Source organism: Rattus norvegicus, chromosome 9 (assembly GCF_036323735.1).
Source record: "Rattus norvegicus strain BN/NHsdMcwi chromosome 9, GRCr8, whole genome shotgun sequence".
Lineage (NCBI taxonomy): Eukaryota > Metazoa > Chordata > Mammalia > Rodentia > Muridae > Rattus > Rattus norvegicus.
Window position 1 is genome coordinate 75402693 of NC_086027.1, and position 23611 is coordinate 75426303.

The following is a 23611-nucleotide window of genomic DNA, read 5'->3' on the forward strand; positions in this document are numbered from 1 at the left end:
TAGATGTGTATTTTGTTTTAAGTCTCATTACTGTAGAAGCTTCTTCATTTTGTTTTACTTCCAAATCTCAGCAATCATGAACAGTTTCGCTATTAAGTGTCTTGTATCATTATTTTTTTTTCCTCCCTGCAGAAGAGGTCATGACCATCTGTTTCTTTGTCATGCTCAGACATAGCAGTGATTGTATCTTGGCATTGTGCTCTATTGTCACGTTCTGGGGATCCCTCTTTTCATTCTGTGTGTTTGGTTAGACGGTGGCGATGAATTTAACCGTGGTATGCATTTTCATTATTTTGCTTATTTATCTCCTTCATGCTTAAATCCATGTATATCTGTCCTATTTTCTCTGTTTTTACTGCCAAATCTGTTACTGGTGTTGACTTTACTGAGACAATGTATACTGACTTAGACTTTGGAAATGAGAAGCCCCTTGGAGTAAGACTAATTTTCAAGATTATTTTTCTTTAGATGGAAAAGAAGAAGAAAGAAAGTGATGTCTGTCCTATCAGATTTTATTCGCCATGTTCAAAGTGAACACCTTTTCAATCTCCCGTGTTTCATCTTTGAGATTTTTCTTAAAGATGTTCATTCAAACTGTCAAATGTTCTAATCTAATTCAATGTGCAGAATTCTCAACTGAAGATTCACTCTTTTAAGAATGAGTTAAATAAGCCATAAACATGAGGCAAGTGATCTGTAGGTTGATCTCCAGTGTGGGTCCAGCCTGGACTATACTGAGAGACCTGGGCAACGTATGATGGGGGGAAGAGACATTTCTGTTTGGCCTTCTGCTTATTTCTGTCTCTCCCAAATATACACACCCATAAGCATAGGAATCTAGGAGAAGAAAAGAATAAAGCATGGGAGAAATCATCAGGAAATGAGCTTTAACAATGGCTTTATTTTTTATAAACACTCCTCTTACAGAGGACCTGAAATTGGTTCCCAGTACCCACATGTCAGTCCACAGCATCTATAACTCTAATTCCAAAGGATTCAACCCCATCTTCTGGCCTCTGTGTGCACAGTACATACCTTGTACACTTATATTCAGACAAAACACCCATACACATAAAATAAAAATAAATCATAATAAAATCTATATAGCTCCCTACAATGCAATTTTATTTTGAAATCTCACTGTAGAGTACTAGGGTATTTACTTTGTGTACCAAATTATGCTATGATAATCTTAATTTTTAATGTTTTAGTATCTATGTGGATATTCTTATAGTCTACAAAATATCAGCAAGACATCTGCTTCTTTTAATTATTCATTGCAAATGGCTTCATACAAAGTTTTGGATCACTTTAAAGATTAGCAGTGATATTAACCTTACTGAGAAAAAAAATCAAGAGTAATTAATCTTCTAGAACAACTACCAAAAGTCGCTACTTTTTTCGTTTGTTTGGATTTTATATTTAGGGCTTGGGTTTTAGGGTGCTTTTTGAACAAAGTATTTGTACATAGCCTAGGTCAGCCTTGAATTCATGATCCTCCTGCCTTAGCCTCCCCAATGTTTGGACTGCAAGCATACAATAGCATGCTTGGCCAAAATTTCAAGTAGTGTGTGTTTGTGATCTACATATAGGAACCATATGGCATTCTTTATGCAAGAACAATACCCTAGCCAAGATCTGAATTTGGAAGATTGTTCTATAAGCAAACCTTGAGAAAGATTCAGGGCACAGAGCACTTCCAAGTTAGAAGTCAGGAGTTAGCATACGACTCCAAATGTTGTATCTTGATTAGCTAAGTAGGTCATGTTTTCAGGAATTCTACTTTACTCAGACAAATGCTTTGAGAACTGTATTCTCTGGGCTTCAACATTAAGAAATATGTGTTCTACCTGAGAAGGTAAAGATGCTGTCAGAGTTGCGCAGTGTCAAAGGTAATATAAAATAGTTCGTAAATCACTCATGTGACATGCTTGCATGTCATTGGCACTCACTCTACCAGACTGAAAGCCAGCCCTCCCTCCTTACATTCTTTAAAGGATTTTTAAAATTTCAGACTGACTGGAGTCTCCCCTTATTCTAGTCAAGTACCAAGAGAAGCGAGCAGGAAAGCCATACAAAAAGCAGATGCCATTGAATTAAAGCAAACTACACGTATGCATTACAGGAACTTTAGCTATGTCATAGAAGGAGTTCAGGCTTCATTTTCACTGCTATGCTAGGAACTGAGAAGTCCTCCCAGCCAGCCCTGATACGATAGACTATGGGCAGCCATTGTCTTGATATAACAACTCACATAGTATAGGACCTTTTTATCAGAACTACTCTGAGGGCTTAGAAGGATTTTTTTTCCCATGAAGATTTTTCTACCATAAATAAATAAATAAATAAATAAATAAATAAATAAATAAATAAATGTAAACATACAAGCTAGAGTATTTTACTTCTGAGGACATCAGTCAAATACACTGCTATTTTTAAACACAAAGGATTATCAATTCAGGTAAGTCATCCACACAAAATGTAGGGTGGGATGGAATTTTAAATTGAGAGCAGAAGCAAACAACAGCATCGCGAGAAACAGCAGTAACAGATGCAGTAACTGTGTCATACAGGAAGTGCATGCGTAGAACACATTTTGTACTTACTGAACTTGAAGTCTCTCATTCCCTGTCCCTGAGAAGCTGTTCTCGTTCCCTTCTTATGGTACGGTTTGACTTCAGACACGAATGTCAATCATAATGCAAAGTGAAGACGTGCAGAGGCAAAGGGTTTGCTGGTCATGGCAGCCTGGGAGGTAAAATGCAGAAGGATCTGTCTGTCCAGAAGAGGAGGGTTGAGATTTCTGTATCATTCCAACCCCAAAAACAATCAGACTCCTTTCCTTTAACTAGGTAGCATTTGCTTTGATGTTCTGTGACTTTTGACTAAAAGACTCTATGTGCATATGGTAGATACTCAGAAGTACCTTGGCGACCCGCAGGAAAATAAGTGTGCACTGTGCTCCCTGCACTTCCGCAGACAAAGTCTGTGTTAATCTGCAGAGACTAGAGTTGGAGTCACTTAAGGTATTATTGTCACCCAAGTTCCTTTGGCGACTGAATTTGAGCCTCCAAAGCAAGAGAGTTGTACTTTGCATTAGTCTCATGGCAAGGAAGAACACCCAAATATCAGAAAATGCATTTATGTGAGTTTGGGGCACTAAGTTGTGGTTTTCTTTTCCTTTCAACAGCAACAAGTGGTGAATCAGCTCAGGCTCCCAGTGCGTTTAAACAGGCGAAGGACAAAGTCACTGTGAGTAAAGTTCACTCTTCTCCTTTACTCTACTTTTTGTATTCGTGCAATATCTTACAAAGTTTAGGGATTATGTAAGCAATTGTATTTATTTTTAAATGTCCACTTTGAACTGTTTGTAGCATCCAAGCCAAAACTGACATCATCTAGAATGATGGACGATGGTAGTTAGGGAGGACACAGCTAGATTTGCTCACTGTTACCAAGATAAGATACAGAAAACTGCTCAGCGAGTTGGCAAAAATGGGGAGGAAAAAACCACTTACATTTTTTATAGAACATACTTTAGCTTTTATAATTAATATACCAGTTCACGCTTTCATTATAAGTCTAAAGGAAGCTATGTAGGTGAGCGAGAAGTAATATTAACTATAATTCATTTCACTAGAGATGGCTACAGTTACCATTTTGATTTTTTTTTAATATTTGGTATGCCTTTATGAAAGATCATTTTGACATTCTGAAGCATTGTACTAATGAAACTCATACATGTTGGGGAGATACAGACATGAAAATTTACATTGATCCTGAAGTGTCCTGAGAAATGAAGGCAATGAGTTGTGGTCACAGTGACACCTCTTTGCACACAAGAAGCAGCACTCTCGACCTAGGTCTTAGAGCAGCTCTGAGACTCCATTATGGTCCACCCAAGATGTGTGCTGGAGCCAATTAAGGCTATGCAGCATTCCAGTGCAACCTTTTTCTTTTCTCTCATTTTTTATTGGATATTTTCTTTATCTACATTTCAAATACTATCCACCTTCCTGGTCTCCTCTCCAGAAACCCCTGCTTCTATGAGGGCGCTACCCCACCCACCCACTCCCCCACTCTCCCACTCCACCACCCACCCACTCCCCCCTCCCCGCCCTGGCTTTTCCCTACACTGGCGTATCCACCCTCTCCTCCCACTGATGCTTGACAAGGCCATCCTCTGCTACATATGCACCTGGAGCCATGGGTACCTCCCATGCATACTCTTTGGTTGGTGGTTTAGTCGCTGGGAGCTCTGGGATGCCTGGTTAGTTGATGTTGTTCTTCTGATGAGGTTGCAAAACCCTTCAGCTACCTCAGTCCTTTTTCTAACTCCTCCACTGGGGATCCTATTCTCAGTCCAATGGCTGGATGTGAGCATCTACCTCTGTATTTGTCAGGCTCTAGCAGAGCATCTTAGGAGACAGCTATATCAGGCTCCTGTCAGCATGCACCTCTTAGCATCCCCAATAGTGACTGGGTTTGATGACTACATGTGTGATGGATACCCATGTGTGGCAATCTCTGGATGGCTTTTCCTTCAATCTCTGCTCCACACTTTGTCTCCATATTTCCTCCTATTGTTCTCCCTTCTAAGAAGGACTGAAGCATCCACACTTTAATCTTTCTTCTTCTTGAGCTTCATATGGTCTGTAGAACACTCCTCCATTGTTGGTGGGATTGCAAATTGGTACAACCATATGGGAAATCAGTTTGTTGCTCAGAAAATTAGACAGTACTACCTGAGGACCCAGCTATACCACTCCTGGGCATATACCCAAAACATGCTCCAACATATAAAAAGGACACATGCTCCACTATGTTCATAGCAGCCTTATTTATAATAGAAGCTAGAAAGAACCCAGATGTTCCCTCAACGGAGGAATAGATACAGAAAATGTGGTACATCTACACAACAGAGCACTACTCAGCTATTAAAAACAATGATTTCATAAAATTCATTGGAAATGGATGGAACTAGAAAGTACCATCCTGAGTGAGGTAACCCAATCACAAAAAAAAAGCACACATGATATGCACTCACTGATAAGTGGATATTAGCCCATATTAGCCAATGGTATCTCGGAATACCATTTTGATTTTTTAAGTCTTTATTTTTCTCCCTCCTTATAGGTTTAGTAAGAAAAAAAAGAAAATACTGTGTATACATTTTTCATTTAATAGAGAGGATTCTTAATGACCGTTTTAATAACATGACATTCCATTAGGTGATAGAGATATTCGGACCTCTACTGTCTATTTCTCACTTTTTTTAAAAAGAAAAGAAAAACTATTATTTTATTATATCTAAATCCTGAATATTTTTCTCCATGTCATCTTTTATTCTTGTATCTTAATTTTCTAAAACCTTCTGCATAATAATTTAATTGAGAAAATTAAACAGAGTAATTTTCCCTCTTTATAGGTTTAGTAACAACAAAAGAAAACACTACATGTTGATTTTTAATTTAATAACAATCATTATTAATTACCATTTTAATAACAACATGACATTCCACTACATTTTAAAAAGACAAAAGCCAACATGAAGTATTTTTGCTCTTTTATTATTGGAAGAAAAACAATTAAGGTCTACTAATGAAATCCTAAATTTACAATGAACAATTTGAATGATTTCAATAAGTAGCTTATGGGACAATTTTGGCAACTCTACAACTCTATATTTTATTTTAAATCATAGTTCTTAGCTTAGCCAATATGGTAACACTTTATGGTTTTACTTTCCTATTAATATAGGCAATGCTTTGTTTCCAGTATTCACCAAACTTTTGATAATCATCTCAAACTGAGGGTCTTTGATGAGGAGAAAAAAGTCAGTGCTTATATGAGTACTTATAAATTAGACAGATGTGTTAATAAATAGTAAGCAACAGAACTCATCTATTGCCTTAGTAAATATGGAACTGCATTTTGAGTATAATGTGATAGTTCTATTTGGATCTCTACTATTTATGACTAGTTTTTTTAAAAAATAGTATAAAAAATAAGATTAGTATTTAAAAAATAGTATATAGTATTTTAAAAATAGTATTTCATCATGCCTCCGTCCTGAGTATTTTTGCGTATGTGATCTTTTATTCCTGTATCTTACTTTTCTAAAACTTCCCATATCATAATGTGGTCGAGAAAGTTAAACATAGTAACTTTACAAAACAGTATTGTACCTAGATACAGGCGTCATTCAGTATTCACTAACTAGGATTAATTATTAGTCGATATTATTTTTAAGATATAAGAAATTTCAATCACAGACACAGAGAATGAGTCTGAAAATTTCCTCTTTAGGAAAAGTTTCAAGTGGACACACTTAACCTGAACAGATGCTATCTATATACGATGTTGGAAACTAGACTAGTGCTTGCCCTTCCAGATCTACCTCATGTTTCTGGAGAAAGCTTACTCTCCTGTGTCTACTTTGGATTTATCGTTTGTTTCCACCTCCTAACACCTAGTGCACTTTGTTAAAATTTCCCAAAGCCTTCACTCCTTGTCGTTCGACTTACGGCTAGCTCCTCAGTCTACCTCAGGGTTTTCAGCTGCTATTCATTAAGCTCACAATCGTTTATTTCATGTAGGTTTGCGGTGGTACTACACGTCTCATTCTCAGTTGGAGGCAGTTCAGTTATTCCATTCTTCTTTCCTGGTTGCATTATTGAAATTCATTCTTTTCTGCTGAAATAATGACTTGTGCTCACTCAATTACACTTCCCACTCAAGTTTCTGGCCCCGTAGAGGAGGGAGGAAAATGCACATTTGGGCAAGCTTATCTCTCCACAGAAGGGTCTGTACAGTGACAACTTATAATGAAAACCTCAGTTTTATCCTCTATTGTATAACAGGCAAATCAAGTTAATTATTTGAATTGATCTCTTTTGCTTTGCTCTCCCTGTCTCTGTTTCTAACAGTGTCTTCCATGAGACATGTGGCATGCACTATAACCTCTATCAGAGCCACGAATCCAACGCACCTTTTCTTGTATGCAATCTCCCCAGGGTTTATCTTACCTGTAAATTAAATCCTGGGAACCTTTTATTGGTAATCTCGTTAGTGCTGATCTTGCCCTCTTAGAATTCCTAAAATCATATGACTGTTGTGTATCCATAAGAATCATATTAAGTCAATACAATACAATATACTATACTACAATACAACACAACACAACACAACACAACACAATACAATACAATAGTTTGGTCAGATATGCTCTGCTCCTAAAACAATATCATATAACAATCCTTATTATATATCTGATTAAGTCAATGCAGATAATCTAAAAATATATTTTCTTAATCTTTAACGTAATAGTTTTCATGACTGGGCCTTAAGTATACATTGTTCCAAGATTTAAAAACATGGTCAAGATGTGGATGGTGTGACCATCATAAAGGCTACACTTATTAGAAGAGCAGTTCCTATAGGCAACACTTTCTAACTACAGCATGGCCTGGATTACTACAAATTGTGTGAAGACCTCATACATAAAATCCATAAAGAATATTATCTATTCTTGTTAAAGAAGAGCTGTATATACAACCTTGAGGCAATCCAGAATTTACTGTTTGCCATCATTTGTTTACCTAAGTCATAGAAAGATTTCCTTATTACAATTATATTAGTCCCAGCTCTACACAAACTTTTAGACCCATTTTTTTAAATTGTCAACACATCCTTGAAATGTAGAATTCGTGATGGTAGAGACTCTCATTTTAATCCCTGAGATGAGTGATTTTACTCACAAAACTATATATTAGCAGTTTGTAATTGGTTTGGGCGTTATGCCAGTGGTCAGTCACCTCCCAGAAAAGGAACCTCTCATACAGCGTATTTCTCCTGACTTTACAAAGCCACAGATAAATAAATAACTTGCTTCCAAAGTGAATTCACTGAAAATAATATACATTATGAATGTATATCTGTGTGCATAAGATGTGTAGTGGGAGTTGCTTTTACAAACTTTATATAGCTGACTCCTCAGAATAGCCATCTGTTTGGAGAGACAGGAAAACCTTGAAATGATTCTATTTTCTGAACAATTATTCAGAAACATAGGCTACCTTGTCTTTTCTGGGATTGTCATGCCTCTTTTGATAGTCCAAACTTCAGAACCAAAATCTAGAGTGGTCTTCAGCCAAGAAAGATTTTGATAGCAATGTGCTTCTTCCTAAAAAAAAAAATTAAAGATAATAATAATAATAGTCTTTTTTCCCTATGATGTGGACCTCTAATAATAGTATTAAACATCACTGTTTTACATTGTTTCCATTTTGAGTCCTATCATTCATCTCTTTAACTCAAGTTTCTGAATTACTGACTCCTGTACCGTATAATGTGACCATGTACCACACTTTGGTCTTAGAATTTCACAAACCCAGTTTGTCTATGTCTAGCCAATACTATTTGTTCCCCCATTCTTCTCTGTATCCATCCTTCCACTGACTCATTGCTACTCAACAATTGCTTACTGCGTGCATACTGTGGGTGAAGTATAAACAGCTGAGATATTTGAAAGAAAAGAAGTAAATAATAGGGCTGGAGAGATGGCTCAGCAGTTAAGAGCACCCAACTGCTCTTCCAGAGGTCATGAGTTCAATTCCCAGCAACCACATGGTGGCTCACAACCATCTGTAAAGAGATCCGATGCCATCTTCTGGTGTATCTGAAGACAGCTACAGTGTACTTATATATAATAAATAAATAAAAGAAGTAAATAATATGACTGCCTTACTAGATTAGACACTTAACAGGACAGATGCTTAGCACTGATTTGGCATTTACACGTAGCTGACATTTTTTTTAATTATTCTTGACTGAAAATCACCTGAAAAAATGCTATTCAGTGAGCATCCCCTTTCTCACATATTCACGTCACAGGTTATATTCTTATGTCTTCATACATTTAGTAATTTTTCTTTTACTTTACAGCTTCATGTACTGTATACTTGTTTCTGTTTCTTTCATGGCTAGAGCTTTACTTTTGTTAAAGATTCATCCTCCACATACAGTACAAATCCCCCCATGATACAGCCCAGCCTACCCTAGCATGACTAAAGAAGCTGCATGTTCTGACAGTTTTTTAATACACCACACCTCACACACCGTTTGCCTTACTCAGAATTAGGAAACAAGATGAGAAGAAGGGTAACAAATGGTGCAGAAAGGAAGAAAATCAGGGAGAATGTTATATGCCATGACTGAGAAAAATCTACGAGAGGAAAGATATAAAATTTTGAAGTCTATGATAGCCTTGACAATAAACTATATTAATAACAAATGCAACTAAAAAACTTGGATGGATGGTCTCCATATTAAAAGGAAATGCAAAGGATCTAGATCCTGTTCATTGTTAATTTTCTGTTTATTTATTTTATGAAATATTAACTAAAGTCCAACAAAACAAAATGTGTTGCATTGTGGCATGTACCATATACAACATATGCAATGGATAATGTATAGTCTAATAATAGCAAGTCATATTCTGTATGACACGAGGACACCCCATGAGTCACATCAGGGTTCACCACCATCTCTGCCACAGGAAAACTGTGGGAATTGAAAAAATTACATTAAATCATTGAGCCCAATCCCTCAGTTTTAAAATGTACTTAATAGGGCTGGAGAGATGGCTCAGAGGTTAAGAGCACTGACTGTTCTTCCAAAGGTCCTGAGTTCAATTCCCAGCAACCACATGGTGATTCACAAGCATCTGCAGTGGGATCTGATGCCCTCTTCTGGTGTGTCTGAAGACAGGGACAGTATACTCATACACATGAAATAAATAAATACTTTTCAAAAATGTGCATAATATTTCATTGCAGTGAGAATGAAATAGTAACTTGATGTAGTAGACTGAGAGTTACCGCCAGATATCTTGAGAATAGGTAGCTATATTTGTGAATGTAACGTGATATTGCAAAGCTCCCTTCCAGTTCATTCTAATAAATCATCATGCTAATGAAGCTTTTGGTCAAATTAGCCATTTATGAAGAAAAGTTTTGTAAATTCATTCCATCTGCATTCTTGTCTAAAAACTAAAAATCACAATTCATTTTTGATAATGTCACTTCAAGATTTAAAAAACTCAGAACAACTCAGAAACTATAAATTTGAAGTAATGAAATAGAAAGTTTTAATAGTAAAGTCGGTGGTGTATCAAAAAAGAATTTGCCAGGAAAAATGGCCAGAGCACTGTTGTATAATTAAAGTGAACCTATTATCTTTGTTTTCGCTAATCAGGATGGAATAACCAAGAGCCCAGAAAAACGTTCTTCCCTCCCAAGACCTTCCTCCATCCTCCCTCCTCGCAGGGGCGTATCAGGAGACAGGGAGGAGAACTCGTTCTCTCTGAACAGCTCCATCTCTTCAGCACGACGGACCACCAGTAGGTCATCCTACTTTGTTTCCCTTTAATCCTTTAAATGAAAAAGAAGCTTACTTAAGTTTGTAGTGTTTAAATTAAACCTGTATTTAAAAGATATTATCTTTGCTGATAAAAATTAGAAAATCTAGATTGTAGATTGTTCCAAAATAATGCTTTCTGTCAAAACAGTTAATGGAAGAAGTGGCAACAGATGTCTTCATATCTATCATACTTCATATGAGTTCAAGAGAGGCTTTTTCAGAAGGATGTTCCTCTCTTCATTCAAACTTAAAACAACAATTCTGAAAAGAAATTCATAGAGAAAATCACCCATTAAATTTCTTTATACATCTCTACACTGTTAACTCTTACTAGAATAGTGCATCTTAAAATCTAAATGGAAAACCCAAGGCTTGGGAGAAAATTCAGTAGGGAAAGGACTTCTACAAAACCACAAGCACCTGCTTTGGGCTCTGTAGCACTAGCATAAAACTGGGCACAGTGCTGGACATCTGTAACCACAAGCCTGAGCAGGCAAGAGCATCCCTGAACTCAGTGGCCAGAAAACTTAGGCAATCCATGAGACCCCGATTCAATGGAAAACAGTAAAGACACTTGATATTGACCTTGAGCTTCTACCCACACAACATATTCATACACATACACACAGAGAAAAAAATGAGAATTCTACTTCATTTCTTTAAAAAAAAATGTTATGCCAAATTGCCTTTAATGCGATGTGGCCCGTACGTTATCTTTGATGCCTTTTGTTTACCAGCCCATAATGGATTGATGCTTAATTACAGCGATCTGTGTGGTCTGTGTAATGTTGAGTTATACACTGTAGATTACAATGCTGCTGAGAGTATCTAGCGAATCCTGTATCAGATTGTTATCCTTTTCTATACAATGAAAATGGCTACCATGTGTCGCAATATAGATACAAGGCCTTTAAGGCATCTTTTCTACTTGATTGAGTTAACAGTTCCTGTGGTCATTTGTTAGCAGCTTCAAACCAAGGACAAAAACTAACCTAACAGACTGAAAAATAGCATGTGGAATGCTGTACAGCTAATACCTGGTTGGATTTGGTCTTCAGCCCATTGATGACTTCACCATTCTCCTTAACACCTTAATCTTGATTTAGAAGAAACTGGATGCCCTATAAATGCTCTATAAAACTACATGGAAAATCAGATCTCTGTAATCGAGGAACTACTGTAGGATGATGGAAACTGCCACTACTGTTATATTGTAGCTGATTTTCATTCAACATTTACTCACAGAGATTTAATAATAATCTCCCTAGTAAGACGTAACTATCATACCTGACCCTTAGTGGTTTATCTACAGTGAAAACGTTATTGTCATCGTGGCACGTGTGCTTAGCATTGTTTATTTGGGGGAAATATTTGCATCCTTTGAAGGCTTGCTAGGAGGGCTTTGACAACTCAAAACTCTTTTTCCAAAGCAAGTAACTTTTTGGAATAAATTAACAGGGAGGACATTTAAGAGTCAGTAATGTCCTGGCATTTATGCAACCTTTGAAAAGAATTTGAGGGAAACAATACTATGCAGGAATCTTGTGAACTCTGAAAGAATTAAGCATATGTAATTCTGGATACAATAGAGGCAGGGAGCTTGGTTCACTTAACTCAAGGTACAATAAAGCCCCTTGCTAAATGTGTCAGTTTGAAACTTTCTGAGATCTCAATCCAAACTGAGAGATTAACAAGCTAAAATTATGGGAAGTAAATGCACAGTGTGTATTTACTGTGTCATGTGTACATCTAAGTCTCAGAATGGATGTATTTGCAGGGAGAAATGAATGATCCATGTACCATTCAGGAGTCTTCCCACAATCAGGGATCCATATAATACCAAAAAAATGCATGCTATATCTAACTCCAGGTCATTCATATGCCTCAATAATCATACAAACAGAAGAATAGTTTCCAAGGACTCCCAATAAGAACTATGAGACCAAATAGGAAAAAGATACAAGTTTTAAATTTGTATATTAACTTATATCCAAAAATACCACCAGTTTATGAACCTAAAGAAAGGAGAGGAGGTTCTGAACATTATTGTGGCCTTTCATAAGAGTTCTGAATGCATTTGAATTAAGTATTAAATGAGTACTAACTTTGTGTGGCAAGAAGAGTACCTTGAGAACTTTCTAATTCTCTGATGTGATTTTCCTTCCTTTCCTCTTACGTTCGTGTGTGTGTGTGTGTGTGTGTGTGTGTGTACGAACCTTACCTGTTTATTACCATAGGGTCAGAACCAATTCGCAGAGCAGGAAAAAGCGGCACCTCAACACCTACTACCCCTGGATCTACTGCAATCACCCCTGGCACTCCTCCAAGCTACTCTTCACGTACCCCAGGCACCCCTGGAACCCCGAGCTATCCCAGGACACCAGGAACCCCCAAATCGGGCATCTTGGTGCCCAGTGAGAAGAAAGTTGCCATCATTCGCACTCCTCCAAAGTCCCCAGCTACTCCCAAGCAGCTTCGGCTCATTAACCAACCTCTGCCAGACCTGAAGAACGTCAAGTCCAAAATCGGATCAACCGACAACATCAAATACCAGCCTAAGGGGGGTCAGGTAAGAGCTCCATGAACACACACTTGATAGCAGACGATCCATCCCACTCATGGTTAAGATGCTTGTTGTGCATTATAACCTGAAAGCCTTGTGCACAGGAGTCAGAGATGTTACAGGGTCATGGGTCACCATTCGTTGGTGAGTCTGGATCTTGTGGAGAATCAAGCTTAGGAAATCTATTTTAAATCATTTGATACGTCATTTCCTCCTGGTCATTGCTGGTTGGCTAAACCATATGTGCAGGGATCCTTTAGCTGATTTCTGGAGTGGGTCTCTACAGCATTGTAGATATGGATATATTAAAGTTAGCTTTGTGGCCCCGGCAGAAAATGAGGCAAATACCGTTCAATATGTCTCAGAATATTAACATGGTATGGGATGGTTCAACTTCAAAGGGCTTTTTAAATTATTCTTGAAATAAAGGACAAATGGCAACGTGTACCTTTCGAATGCTCATTGGATCCCAGATTCCTCTGACTCTTGGTGCTTTTTCTGTCACTTCTCTACTTGTCTCCTATGATTTCTGACTCTGACTCCTGACATCCTTCCTTCTTGCCAAGAAAATTCTATCTTAGGAGGTTTCAGAGAAAGCTCTTGCTGAAGTGTGAAGTCTTCCTGCCCACCGTCAATACCAAAATTTCTTGCTACTGCATCCTTGGCGTCAACTTTCAGTGGTTTTCACATTGCAAGTCTGTTCTCGGAAGCCCAAGGGCTTAAGAAAAGTTTACTGATAAATCAAGTGGGGAAAGGGTAATGAGACCCTTTAAGAACAGCTGTAGTAGTGCGCTGACAAACAGATACATTTTCACAGGAAGATGCTGCAAAAATACGAGGTGTAAGAAAGCTTTAAAGCCAGAATATAACTGAAATTCTAACAAATTTAATCTGTCATTTAAAAAAAACAAAAAATAATCTCATTATTCTTAAATTCATCAGTTATTCCCCATTTAATAAAGAAAACCTTTGGGATTGTTTAGAAATACCCATCTATTGCATACTTAGTATTATATATAAATAATTTTGAAAAGTAACTAAAGTAAAATCAGTTTAACATCTCATTAGCCTTAAATGGAAAGTTCTTTGCTATGACTTTTAAAAGAGAGATGTCTAAAACGGATTAACCTGTTTTGAGACAAGGTTTTGCTGCAAAGCCCAGTTGGCCTTCTTTAACTAATGCCCCTGCCTCAGCTCTCAACATGCTGAGACTACAGGACAGATTCCCTTGTCATAAAAATCCCCATGTCCTCAGACTGTCCTTCACTAAATGTGGCTTTTATGTGTCCTGGAGAATCTTGATTTTTAAATCGATTATCTATCTCTTGATTCACAAAGAAATATTAGTAATTTCTATAGCAACCTACAGAAACTAAAGAAAATTTAATAAGTATAAAAAAGGCATTGATACCATTTCATAAAAATTGTATAGTATGCGATTTCCCTTGAGAGTTCCCTAACAATACCCAAACCTTCTTGTGGTTTTAGTCATTGATTTGCAAGACTCTGTAAGATTAAATCGATACAAAAATATGAGGACATTCATTTTTTCTCTTTTAGTTTATTTGTGTCTCTAGACTCACTACAGGTTGATTTTCACAAAAGCTGGTAATTCATAAAGTTGGTTTAAAAACATCTTATTCCTTAGAGATTATCTGAAGAGCTAATTAAGACATATTAACCAAAATTGCATCAAGAACTAAAATAGCTTTAAAACTGTGGTGTTGTTTTTAAACATCTTCTTTCTCTGAGCCAGTGCTAGCTCGATGCAGTCACCCTATCTCAACCCCAGACAACTCAGAAAAAAACCCGCAATAGAGAAATGGCTCGGTGACTTTTGGTGCAGAAGAAAGAGGTATTTCTTCATGATGAAAGATGAAAGGCAAAGAGAAAATATTTGCTCCATAATTTGTAGTGGACGGAATAATAATTATATTGACAAATTGTGCTATCTTTGTAGAAAATATGGCCTCACATTGTAGCATTTTCTGCCTGAAAGACCCCCTTAGAGTGCATCTTCTCAAACACGAGGGGTGCGGAAAGCCTCTTTTGTGTGTGGAAGTTCATTGGAGAGTTTCAATAGAGGTTTCTGTTATTCCTTTATAGAATGAGTGGGAAATAGTTTATATTAGGATGTCATAGAAATTAACAGGCTGTTTCATTAAAGACCTGCATTATCTGATTGAACATCTGTAAGTGCACACCACTAGGACAAGCCTAAGCCACTGGCATGCTACTTTCAGTTATAGATGTATTGTCTTTGAATTTTTGAGTGGGCTGCCACTCAAAACCATCAAACCAGAACCATCAAAGACAGGGCCGTCCTGTGACTTGTGTAGAATCTAGCTTTATAATAGTGGCATGTGGGAATTTGTATGCGCATCACTTGTTGCAATTGGAACATTTAGTTGCTTTCTGTATTTATGACTTTCATACCTGTGTCTCTTATCTTTTATGTTAAAGTCTAGTTTCTGTCACCAGGGAAGCTCAACACAGTTCACTGAGGCAAACCTGGAGGAATAGACACATTAGTAGAATATATGTTGAGCTTTACAGAAAGTAATGTAGTTAGTCCTTGCAGCTCAAACATGGACTCCTTCTACCTCTACCGAGAGGGGAGAAAACAACCACAATCATTAATTTGCTGAAGAGAATGAACTTGACTCTTTAACTCAAGCTACACTACACCTCTCTTGTGAAATATTTTAAATTGAAACTATCTGTAGCAAGGTTAGTGATCTCAATTTACTCTAAATTTTAAGTTAATATTTGCCTTTTAAGAATTAGATTAGCGGGGTTGGGGATTTAGCTCAGTGGTAGAGCGCTTGCCTAGGAAGCATAAGGCCCTGGGTTCGGTCCCCAGCTCCGAAAAAAAAAAAAAAGAATTAGATTAGCAAACATGTAGCTTAAGAAAATTTATGCAACTTGATGAACGCTTCGGTTTTACCTTTTCTGTGAATCAGGTTTTATAGGAAAGCTTTGATTTCTATGGAAATAGGTCTGTATGTGTTGAGACATTTCTTATATTTCTCCATCAACTAGGGAAAAAAATCAACAGAAATAGCTTTTTAAATTATAGAATTTTTAAGTCCTAGAACAGCCAAAATGATACTGACAAAGCCATGCTTTTGGTTTATTTAGGAAATCATAAAATCATCAAATAATTAAATATTAGCATCAAAAAGATCTATATAGCCCAACCTTGATATCCAGTCTTACAGTGAGTGCATAGGAATCAATGTTTAGCTTCTAATGATAGCAGTGAGACTAAATGCTTAAAAGGAAATTTACGAAATAAATTTAGAAATACCTTTTATCCCCACAAACTAGTAAAATATCTCATGCAAATTCTATTTCATTTCCAAAATTATGTAAAATTCTATTACTAGGAGCAAGTTTATATAATTTCCCTTCTGAAATTATTTTACATTTGAGGTTTTAGATGTAATCAATGGTCACCACAATTTTAAGAGCAACTTTGTCTACAGCTTATGTAAAACTCTTAGAATGTGGTACATTTAATGGTAGCTGTAAATCCTGTACTAAGCCTACAGATTTTATATTGAAAGTTTTGTTATGCCCCAGAGAACAACCTAGCCAGCATGTCTTCTGAATTTAAATGTTGACAGGAGTTCCTTGCCTTGGGCTCTTGGTGATAGCTGCCAATGATATTTCTCTGCAAGGGACAAGCTATCTTGTCCATGTTAGAGAGGCACTGTGATTTAAACCTTGCCCGGCTAAAAATAGGATTCTATGCCCTTTTAAGAAATTTGAGGTTCTTTTCTGTAAACACTTAAAGGCTTGTTAATGCTCTCAAGAAGACTGTCATTTAAACTGAAGTTTTTTAGATTTTGGATAGAAGATAAAGTATACCTTAAAGATATAGAAATGTGATTATTTTTTTTAAATCTATGCGGAAGTATTCAAAAGAAACAAACAAACAAACTAGAATAGCAATGACCATGACAAAACTAAATCCTTCTTTCTATATTTATTTTGTTTGTCCTTCAAAGCATGCCAGTTCAAAAGACATATGAGAGAAATTATAAGAGTTATGACTGTTTCAGTATGTTACAACACAATAATGTCTTTCCAGGTCCTGATTTGCTGTGGTTTTTAAGATGACTGCTTGACTTCCTGAATAAAGAAAATAAAACACTGGCCTCAAGTCTTGAGGCTGCAGGAGAGCCGAGATGATGTCAGGGTGACCTAACATATGTCAGCTCTGGTTTTCTTACCTTGGCAATTGGAAAGAATGCTTCCACATGGCCACTAATGGCTCATGGTCGCTCAGGAGCAGTTGTAAGAAGTGGCCTTCAGAAGCCCAGGGCACAGTGAAAGCAGACCCAGGAGTTCTTTGTTGATCTCGATAGGGAACCAGGAATTCATTCTTGAATGAGTATCCTGACTTGGAACTGTCAGGCAGACCAAGCCTGGGCCTCTCTCATGCAGTGTACAGTAGCAGAGGGGTCAGGAGGCAGTTAGTAAATGATGGGTGACACTGTAGAGCTGACAGGAGTGCTGGCATACCCTCTGAGACTCTGGGCTAACCTACACTGTGCTGAACCACTGAGCAAGCCAGAGCCCCTGTGTTGTCAGCCTCCCCATCACGGATAATCCAAGTATTATTTTTTTTCATTCTTCCAGATTTAGTTATATCTGTAGAGCTAGGATACATAAAGCTATGGAGCACTTGGCCTTTGAGGGTCCAGGGAAATAGGGATCCATACTTCAGGACATTGCTACAGTGAGTTGCAGTGTAGGCTCTTCTACATGGCCATGAGTGGAAGGGAGTTGAGAGCCTCTATAGTAACCTCCCCCCATTCTAGTTCTCTCTGCCCCATATCTGGAAAGAAAAATGTTACCTCCAATTCCTTTTAGGTTAGGATTTTAAACAAGAAGATCGATTTTAGCAAAGTTCAGTCAAGATGTGGTTCCAAGGATAACATCAAACATTCTGCTGGGGGCGGAAATGTAAGTAGAAGCTTCCCTGAGGAAGCTGCCTTGACTGTGTGGAGCCTCCTGCACAGCCGGCGCCCTTTCCTCCCTCGAATTTCTCATGACGCACTACTTTCTAAACATTTGTCAGCTTGGGTAATGGCTTGCTGCCTTGGTGATGGGTGCACCATCCTTCTCTGTCAAATCTGTTGAGAAGGCAAAGCTTGCTAGATGTGCCATGGCAAACCCTCTTCACCTGCTAACCATTTCCTGGCCTTTGCAGTCACCAGAGTATTTCTGTTTCTATTCCTCTGAAACGCTGAGCCACTATTCATTATTCATGAAAGCTAGGACATCTTTTCCAATAACACAAAATGGGCCAAGCAATACCTCATCGATAACTCAACGTGAAAAGACTGTAGTTCCAGCCTGCATTCTGTCCTGATGGGATGTTTTTTCCTGCCTCTTTCATTTAGTGTGAATAATATCTTAAGAAAAGAAATGAGTACTGAATTCATGCTTGGTCCATGTTGGTTGAGGCAGACTTGAAGCAGTCAGTTAAACTCAAGGAAAGCATGGCTCCTCATAGAGTAAGGATAATTTCAACAGGCGAATCATACTGATTCTATTTTCCTGCCATCTAAACGTTAGGCTCTGATCATCGGTGACCCAAGTAATGTACAGGGTGTCAAACCCTAAATCTTCAGGAGTCTAAGAAGACCCTGTCTTCTCACTCTTCAGATAGGCAGAAATGGATTTAGCTCTGAAAAGAAAATATTAGTCCCTTCTATAAAGAGCAGTCACCCAGTAAGCAGTGTAGACTGAGAAAAGTACTCTGCTGTGGGAATCCCACAATAGGGTTTGCTGGGCTCCTTTATGGATGCTGGTCCATACCTTGGGATTGGTATCTACACTGAGTTGGTTGCTCTCCCGAGTATAAGTGTACATAACATCATATTCTCTTTCCTAGAAGATGCTCTAGTCCAGCTTATTCCCTTGAGAGTAACAGAAGATGTACCATGATGCCTTACATGGCAAATGCCTCTAGTTCCAATTCATTAGTAAGAATAAGTTCTGGGAGTTGGGGATTTAGCTCAGTGGTAGAGCGCTTGCCTAGGAAGCACAAGGCCCTGGGTTCGGTCCCCAGCTCCTGAAAAAAAAGAACCAAAAAAAAGAATAAGTTCAGATAGCTTAAACTCTTATACTAGGGTAAAGTAGGAGCTTCAGACCTGCAAAGCACTGGCTTTTAACTTTCCTTAAGAGAGGAATCGTTTGTTTTATTGTGCATATCCCTGAGGAATTCTTACATTATTCTGCTATCATTGGACAATGAACCACTACAATGGGCAATAGAAAACTCTGCTTCGAACACAGACAGATGAAATATTTTAGTGAAACATAAGAGCAAGTAAAATCATTTTCTAGCCCAGTGTGCAAGAAAAATTCTACTTAGCCAAGATAAGAGAACCGTTTAGGAAAGCTCACTTTGAATTTTCTTCTGTCTTCATGATAGACTTGTTACTATGAGCAGTGTTACTTACTTCTACATAAAAATCACTTTATAAATAATAACCTATCCTCCTCTTGCTTCTTTGCTGTGGAAAAATTTAACATGGTGGGGCTTTTTTCTCAAAAGGTGCTTGCCTTATTAATATAAATGTTCCCATGCTCTTACAATGTTATCTATTTTCTACTAATAAAACTTCTATTCCAGGGTTTTCACCTATTTGGGTCCTTTCCAGTTTGGAATAAATGGAACAGATGGCAGTGTGTGTGTGTGTGTGTGTGTGTGTGTGTGTGTGTGTGTGTGTGTGTGTGATTGTGTGTTTGAATGTAGTGTTACATATTACAAGTGTGGGTACAAGTCCAGATTTGTGTATAAGCTTTGGGGGGAGGGGTGGAGCTTCTGTGTCTAAGCCATCTTAAGCTCATTTTCTGTGATTCCACAGGTACAAATTGTTACTAAGAAGATAGACTTAAGCCATGTGACTTCCAAATGTGGCTCTCTAAAGAACATCCGTCACAGGCCAGGTAAAAAAACATAATTGGAGTAATATAAAAACATTAATTGGATTGAAGAAGTAGACAGTTCTTTATTTTTTGTGAAATTTTTGACTGAAAAAAAGTTTCAAACTCTTGATACCCCTTGCTTTTAGTAATAGAAAATTTAGTTTAAACTGTCTAACCATCTTCCTTTGGGATCAATGAACTTAATTACCTGGAAGAGACCATGTTTATAGAGCAGGCACAGACATTGGGAGTCTTTCAAAATATGTAGACTACAATACTCACCAAGTCTTACAGATATGAACAGTGACCAAAGACAGTATTTCTAAGTGTTTTTCCTAAAATTTGCGTTTTCTTCATTATGTAAAATGGGATTGAGTATCAGAGCTGAGGAAAGTCCTTTATCTGATTCATTTCTTCAAATCTTTCTCGAGTAAATATGCACTGGGAATCCTCAGCCAAATGCAATATGCCCCCAGCTTACTTTACATTAGACCCGCTTGTCTTTTTAGGGTATCTCATAGGATAGTACTTTGAAGTAGAAATTAAATTTCCACTCGCCACAGCCAGCCCCTTCTTTCAAGAGTATGAATATTACATGAGTCATTATCACAAATAGTTTATTTGTGCTAAATTCCACCTCCAGACATACATCATAATGGATAACTGTCAGATGTGCTTGAGAAAAAATTGACATTGTGCAATTTATAACATACCGTTGGATTACAGAACGGTAATATAATTGCCCTCATTTGAAATAATTCAGCCATATGTTTGACATCTTAACATATAAACTAAATGTAGATTAGTAGATTAATCACCATCTCACATGATGTCAAAATGATAAATAACAATAATTGAGTTGAGAATTCAGGAGAGGAAATTATTGGGACTCTTTGAATTGACTACAAAGATAGATAGAGCAAGTCTCAGAGTGAACAACTACATTAGAAGTACATAGGAGTAAGTCTGCCCTGTGCCAAATGATAGGACAGATCAAGATGATTGAATCTTTGTATATGGAATCTGCATTTCTGGGTACAGAACTGCCCCCAGTGGACCCATCTTGCCTGTTCATGAGCAGCAGGGGCACGTCCTTCTGTTCAGATCTTCAAATTCCCCACTCTATAGCTGGCCTACCACTGCACAATTGACTTGTACTGTTCTGTTTATACCATAGCTAAGGTATTTTGCCACATTGCCATCTTTCTTGCAGAATACAAAAGAAAATACTGGTTTCTTTGATTCTGGACAGATGGGATTAGTCAAATTCACCTGGAGTTTGGATCCTCAGAAACAGTCATAGAGATAAGAAATATTCTGTATATGAATTGCTGGACATAAAAGACTATTGTCACAGACTCCCACTTATTTCTAAATCCGGTTCCTCTATTATAGCTAAATAGGATGACTAAATTCATAAAGGAAGTGTCAGTGTGGTGACACTTGACAATAGCAATCTTTTCACAAAGTTGCTGTGGGAATGTGCAGTGTCTACCGTGAAAGCAAAGAAAACAGTTCAAACACCTAAAGGCACAAACTAAAATGCCTACACATTACTTTAAAGCCTGATGGAGATTATAGTTTTTCATAATTGCAGCTCATTATGGCTGCCAAAGTATTTTAAATACAGAAGCATATATCTCTAAATTCAACTGGGCTTGTCTAAATGTTACATAAGACTGTCTAGGGGAAAAGCAACAGCCCAGGCAAGCTTCCTTTACTTGGGTACACTTTGTGTCTGTATCGTGTTATTTTTCTTTCCTTTTAAGAAAACTTCAATAACATTTTAACCAAACTATGTTAACACAACGTACACTCAAAAAAAAGATATTTTAAGAGAATAATTTCTACCAAAGGCTACCAAAAGTGCAACAATAAGTAATTGATATCCTCGGTTGAAAGTCCCAGCATTCTCCAGCCCCTAACCAGGACAATTGCATTTATATGAATCACTATCAATAAAGCTAATCCCATCACAACCAGCAAGTACAAACCACAGGCTGGGTTAAAACAGGAAAAACAATCCTTTAGGAAATGATACATATTTAGACATATCTCCCATACATGTGAATTACATTGTAGTCTATACATGCTAGAATTCCGGAGGAAAAATATGAAAGTTTCTGAAGCTGTATTTCAGTACCTCCTAATTTCAAGAAGTCCCTGGTCAAGCAGATGGTTATTAACATAATGTCTAGAGTTAGCACACTTGAGTTAGATGTCACAAGCTTAAGAGACATGCGATTCTCTCTTCATGAGACTTCTTTCTTTATGCTCATCTGTCAGAGAAGATGCTGTGATCAGGAAAGTTTCCCCAATGCCAGCTGACCCTTGCGATTTCCCCAAGTATGGGAAACTCAACTGAATAAGATGTGATAATAAGAAACTGACCCCTAAAAATTTACAGAGATACATAAGCATCAAGAATTACAAACTGAAAAGGTGTTTTCCATGTTCATTTTTAGAGATCCTTTTAAGCATTTTTTTAAAAGCAAAATCCCGGGGCTGGGGATTTAGCTCAGTGGTAGAGCGCTTACCTAGGAAGCGCAAGGCCCTGGGTTCAGTCCCCAGCTCCGAAAAAAAGAACCAAAAAAAAAAAAAAAAAAAAAGCAAAATCCCATGGAAATGTAAGATTAAAAGATCAAGATGCAAGTCTTCCAGATGAATGCGTGCGGTTGAAATCAAGCTCCCTACAAAAGTGAAACAAATCTCTTAGGTGCAGATATATTTAAAAGATCCTACTCTGTCTTTTTAAGTGAAAGATATCAGCACTCAGCCATGGTTACAAGCAGGCTGAAAGACAATGGATAAATACTAGTTACTACTACTACTACTACTACTACTACTACTACTACTACTACTACTATTACTACTACTACTACTACCAGTACTACTACTACTTAATGATGTAGAAGAAACTTGTGTTTGGAAGTCAGAGAGAGGTACGCAGGCATGGAGAAAAGAATTCTTTTAAAGGGATTTATGGCTTCAGAACCATCAGCCAATTTTCACACCTGAGATTGTTTGCATTATAGGAAATGGTATTATAATTGCATTATAGGAAATGGTATTATAATTGCATTATAGGAAATGGTACAATCAAAATCCTGTCTCAGTGTTATCTGCACAGTGGTAGGATCAGGTTAGCATCTGTACAGGAACCTGTTCAAAGCCATAGCCTAGCATTTCCATATTAAAGGGTAGGCTGTAAAACTAGTAATAAAGCACTCATCTCATTTCATCTGCAAAGTTGTTGATGTTGAAAATTTACAAGTGAAAGAAGTATTCTTGCTCATTCTTTATGGAGGATTGGTTCCAAGATTCCGTGTAGATACTTAGATCCTTAGGTCTCTTACATAAAGTGCTGCATATTCTCCCTTCTATATAGTTTAAATCACCTCATTATTATTTATAGCCTCAAACACTATCTAAATGCCCTGTAAATCTTGATAACGATAAGAAAAATGTCCTGCAGATATTCAATATAGATGCAATTTGTTTCCGCAAATTTTCAACCCCATACAATAGAATCTGCAGATACAGAGAGGCAACTGAATATCGTCTGTTACACACTGCCCCACTTTGCTGTTTTGCTGGATGAACACAAGAGCTAAAAACAACTTAGGGGGACCACAGGATCATGTCAGCTTGCACTTTTAGGTCACAGTCTGTCATGGG

At 37.4% G+C, this 23611-nt stretch overlaps 1 protein-coding gene across 51 annotated transcripts in view; it reads left to right on the forward strand.

The window, feature by feature from the left end:
- The window catches only part of Map2 (microtubule-associated protein 2), a 258569-nt gene that overhangs the window by 229655 nt on the left and 5303 nt on the right, over window positions 1-23611 (forward strand). For 35 of the 51 annotated variants that reach the window (XM_063266724.1, XM_063266715.1, XM_063266720.1 and 32 more), the window contains 5 exons: window positions 3191-3252; window positions 10258-10402; window positions 12660-12991; window positions 17867-17959; window positions 19873-19954. In XM_063266724.1, coding sequence (XP_063122794.1) covers window positions 3191-3252; window positions 10258-10402; window positions 12660-12991; window positions 17867-17959; window positions 19873-19954 — 714 coding nt within the window. 51 annotated transcript variants of the gene reach the window in all.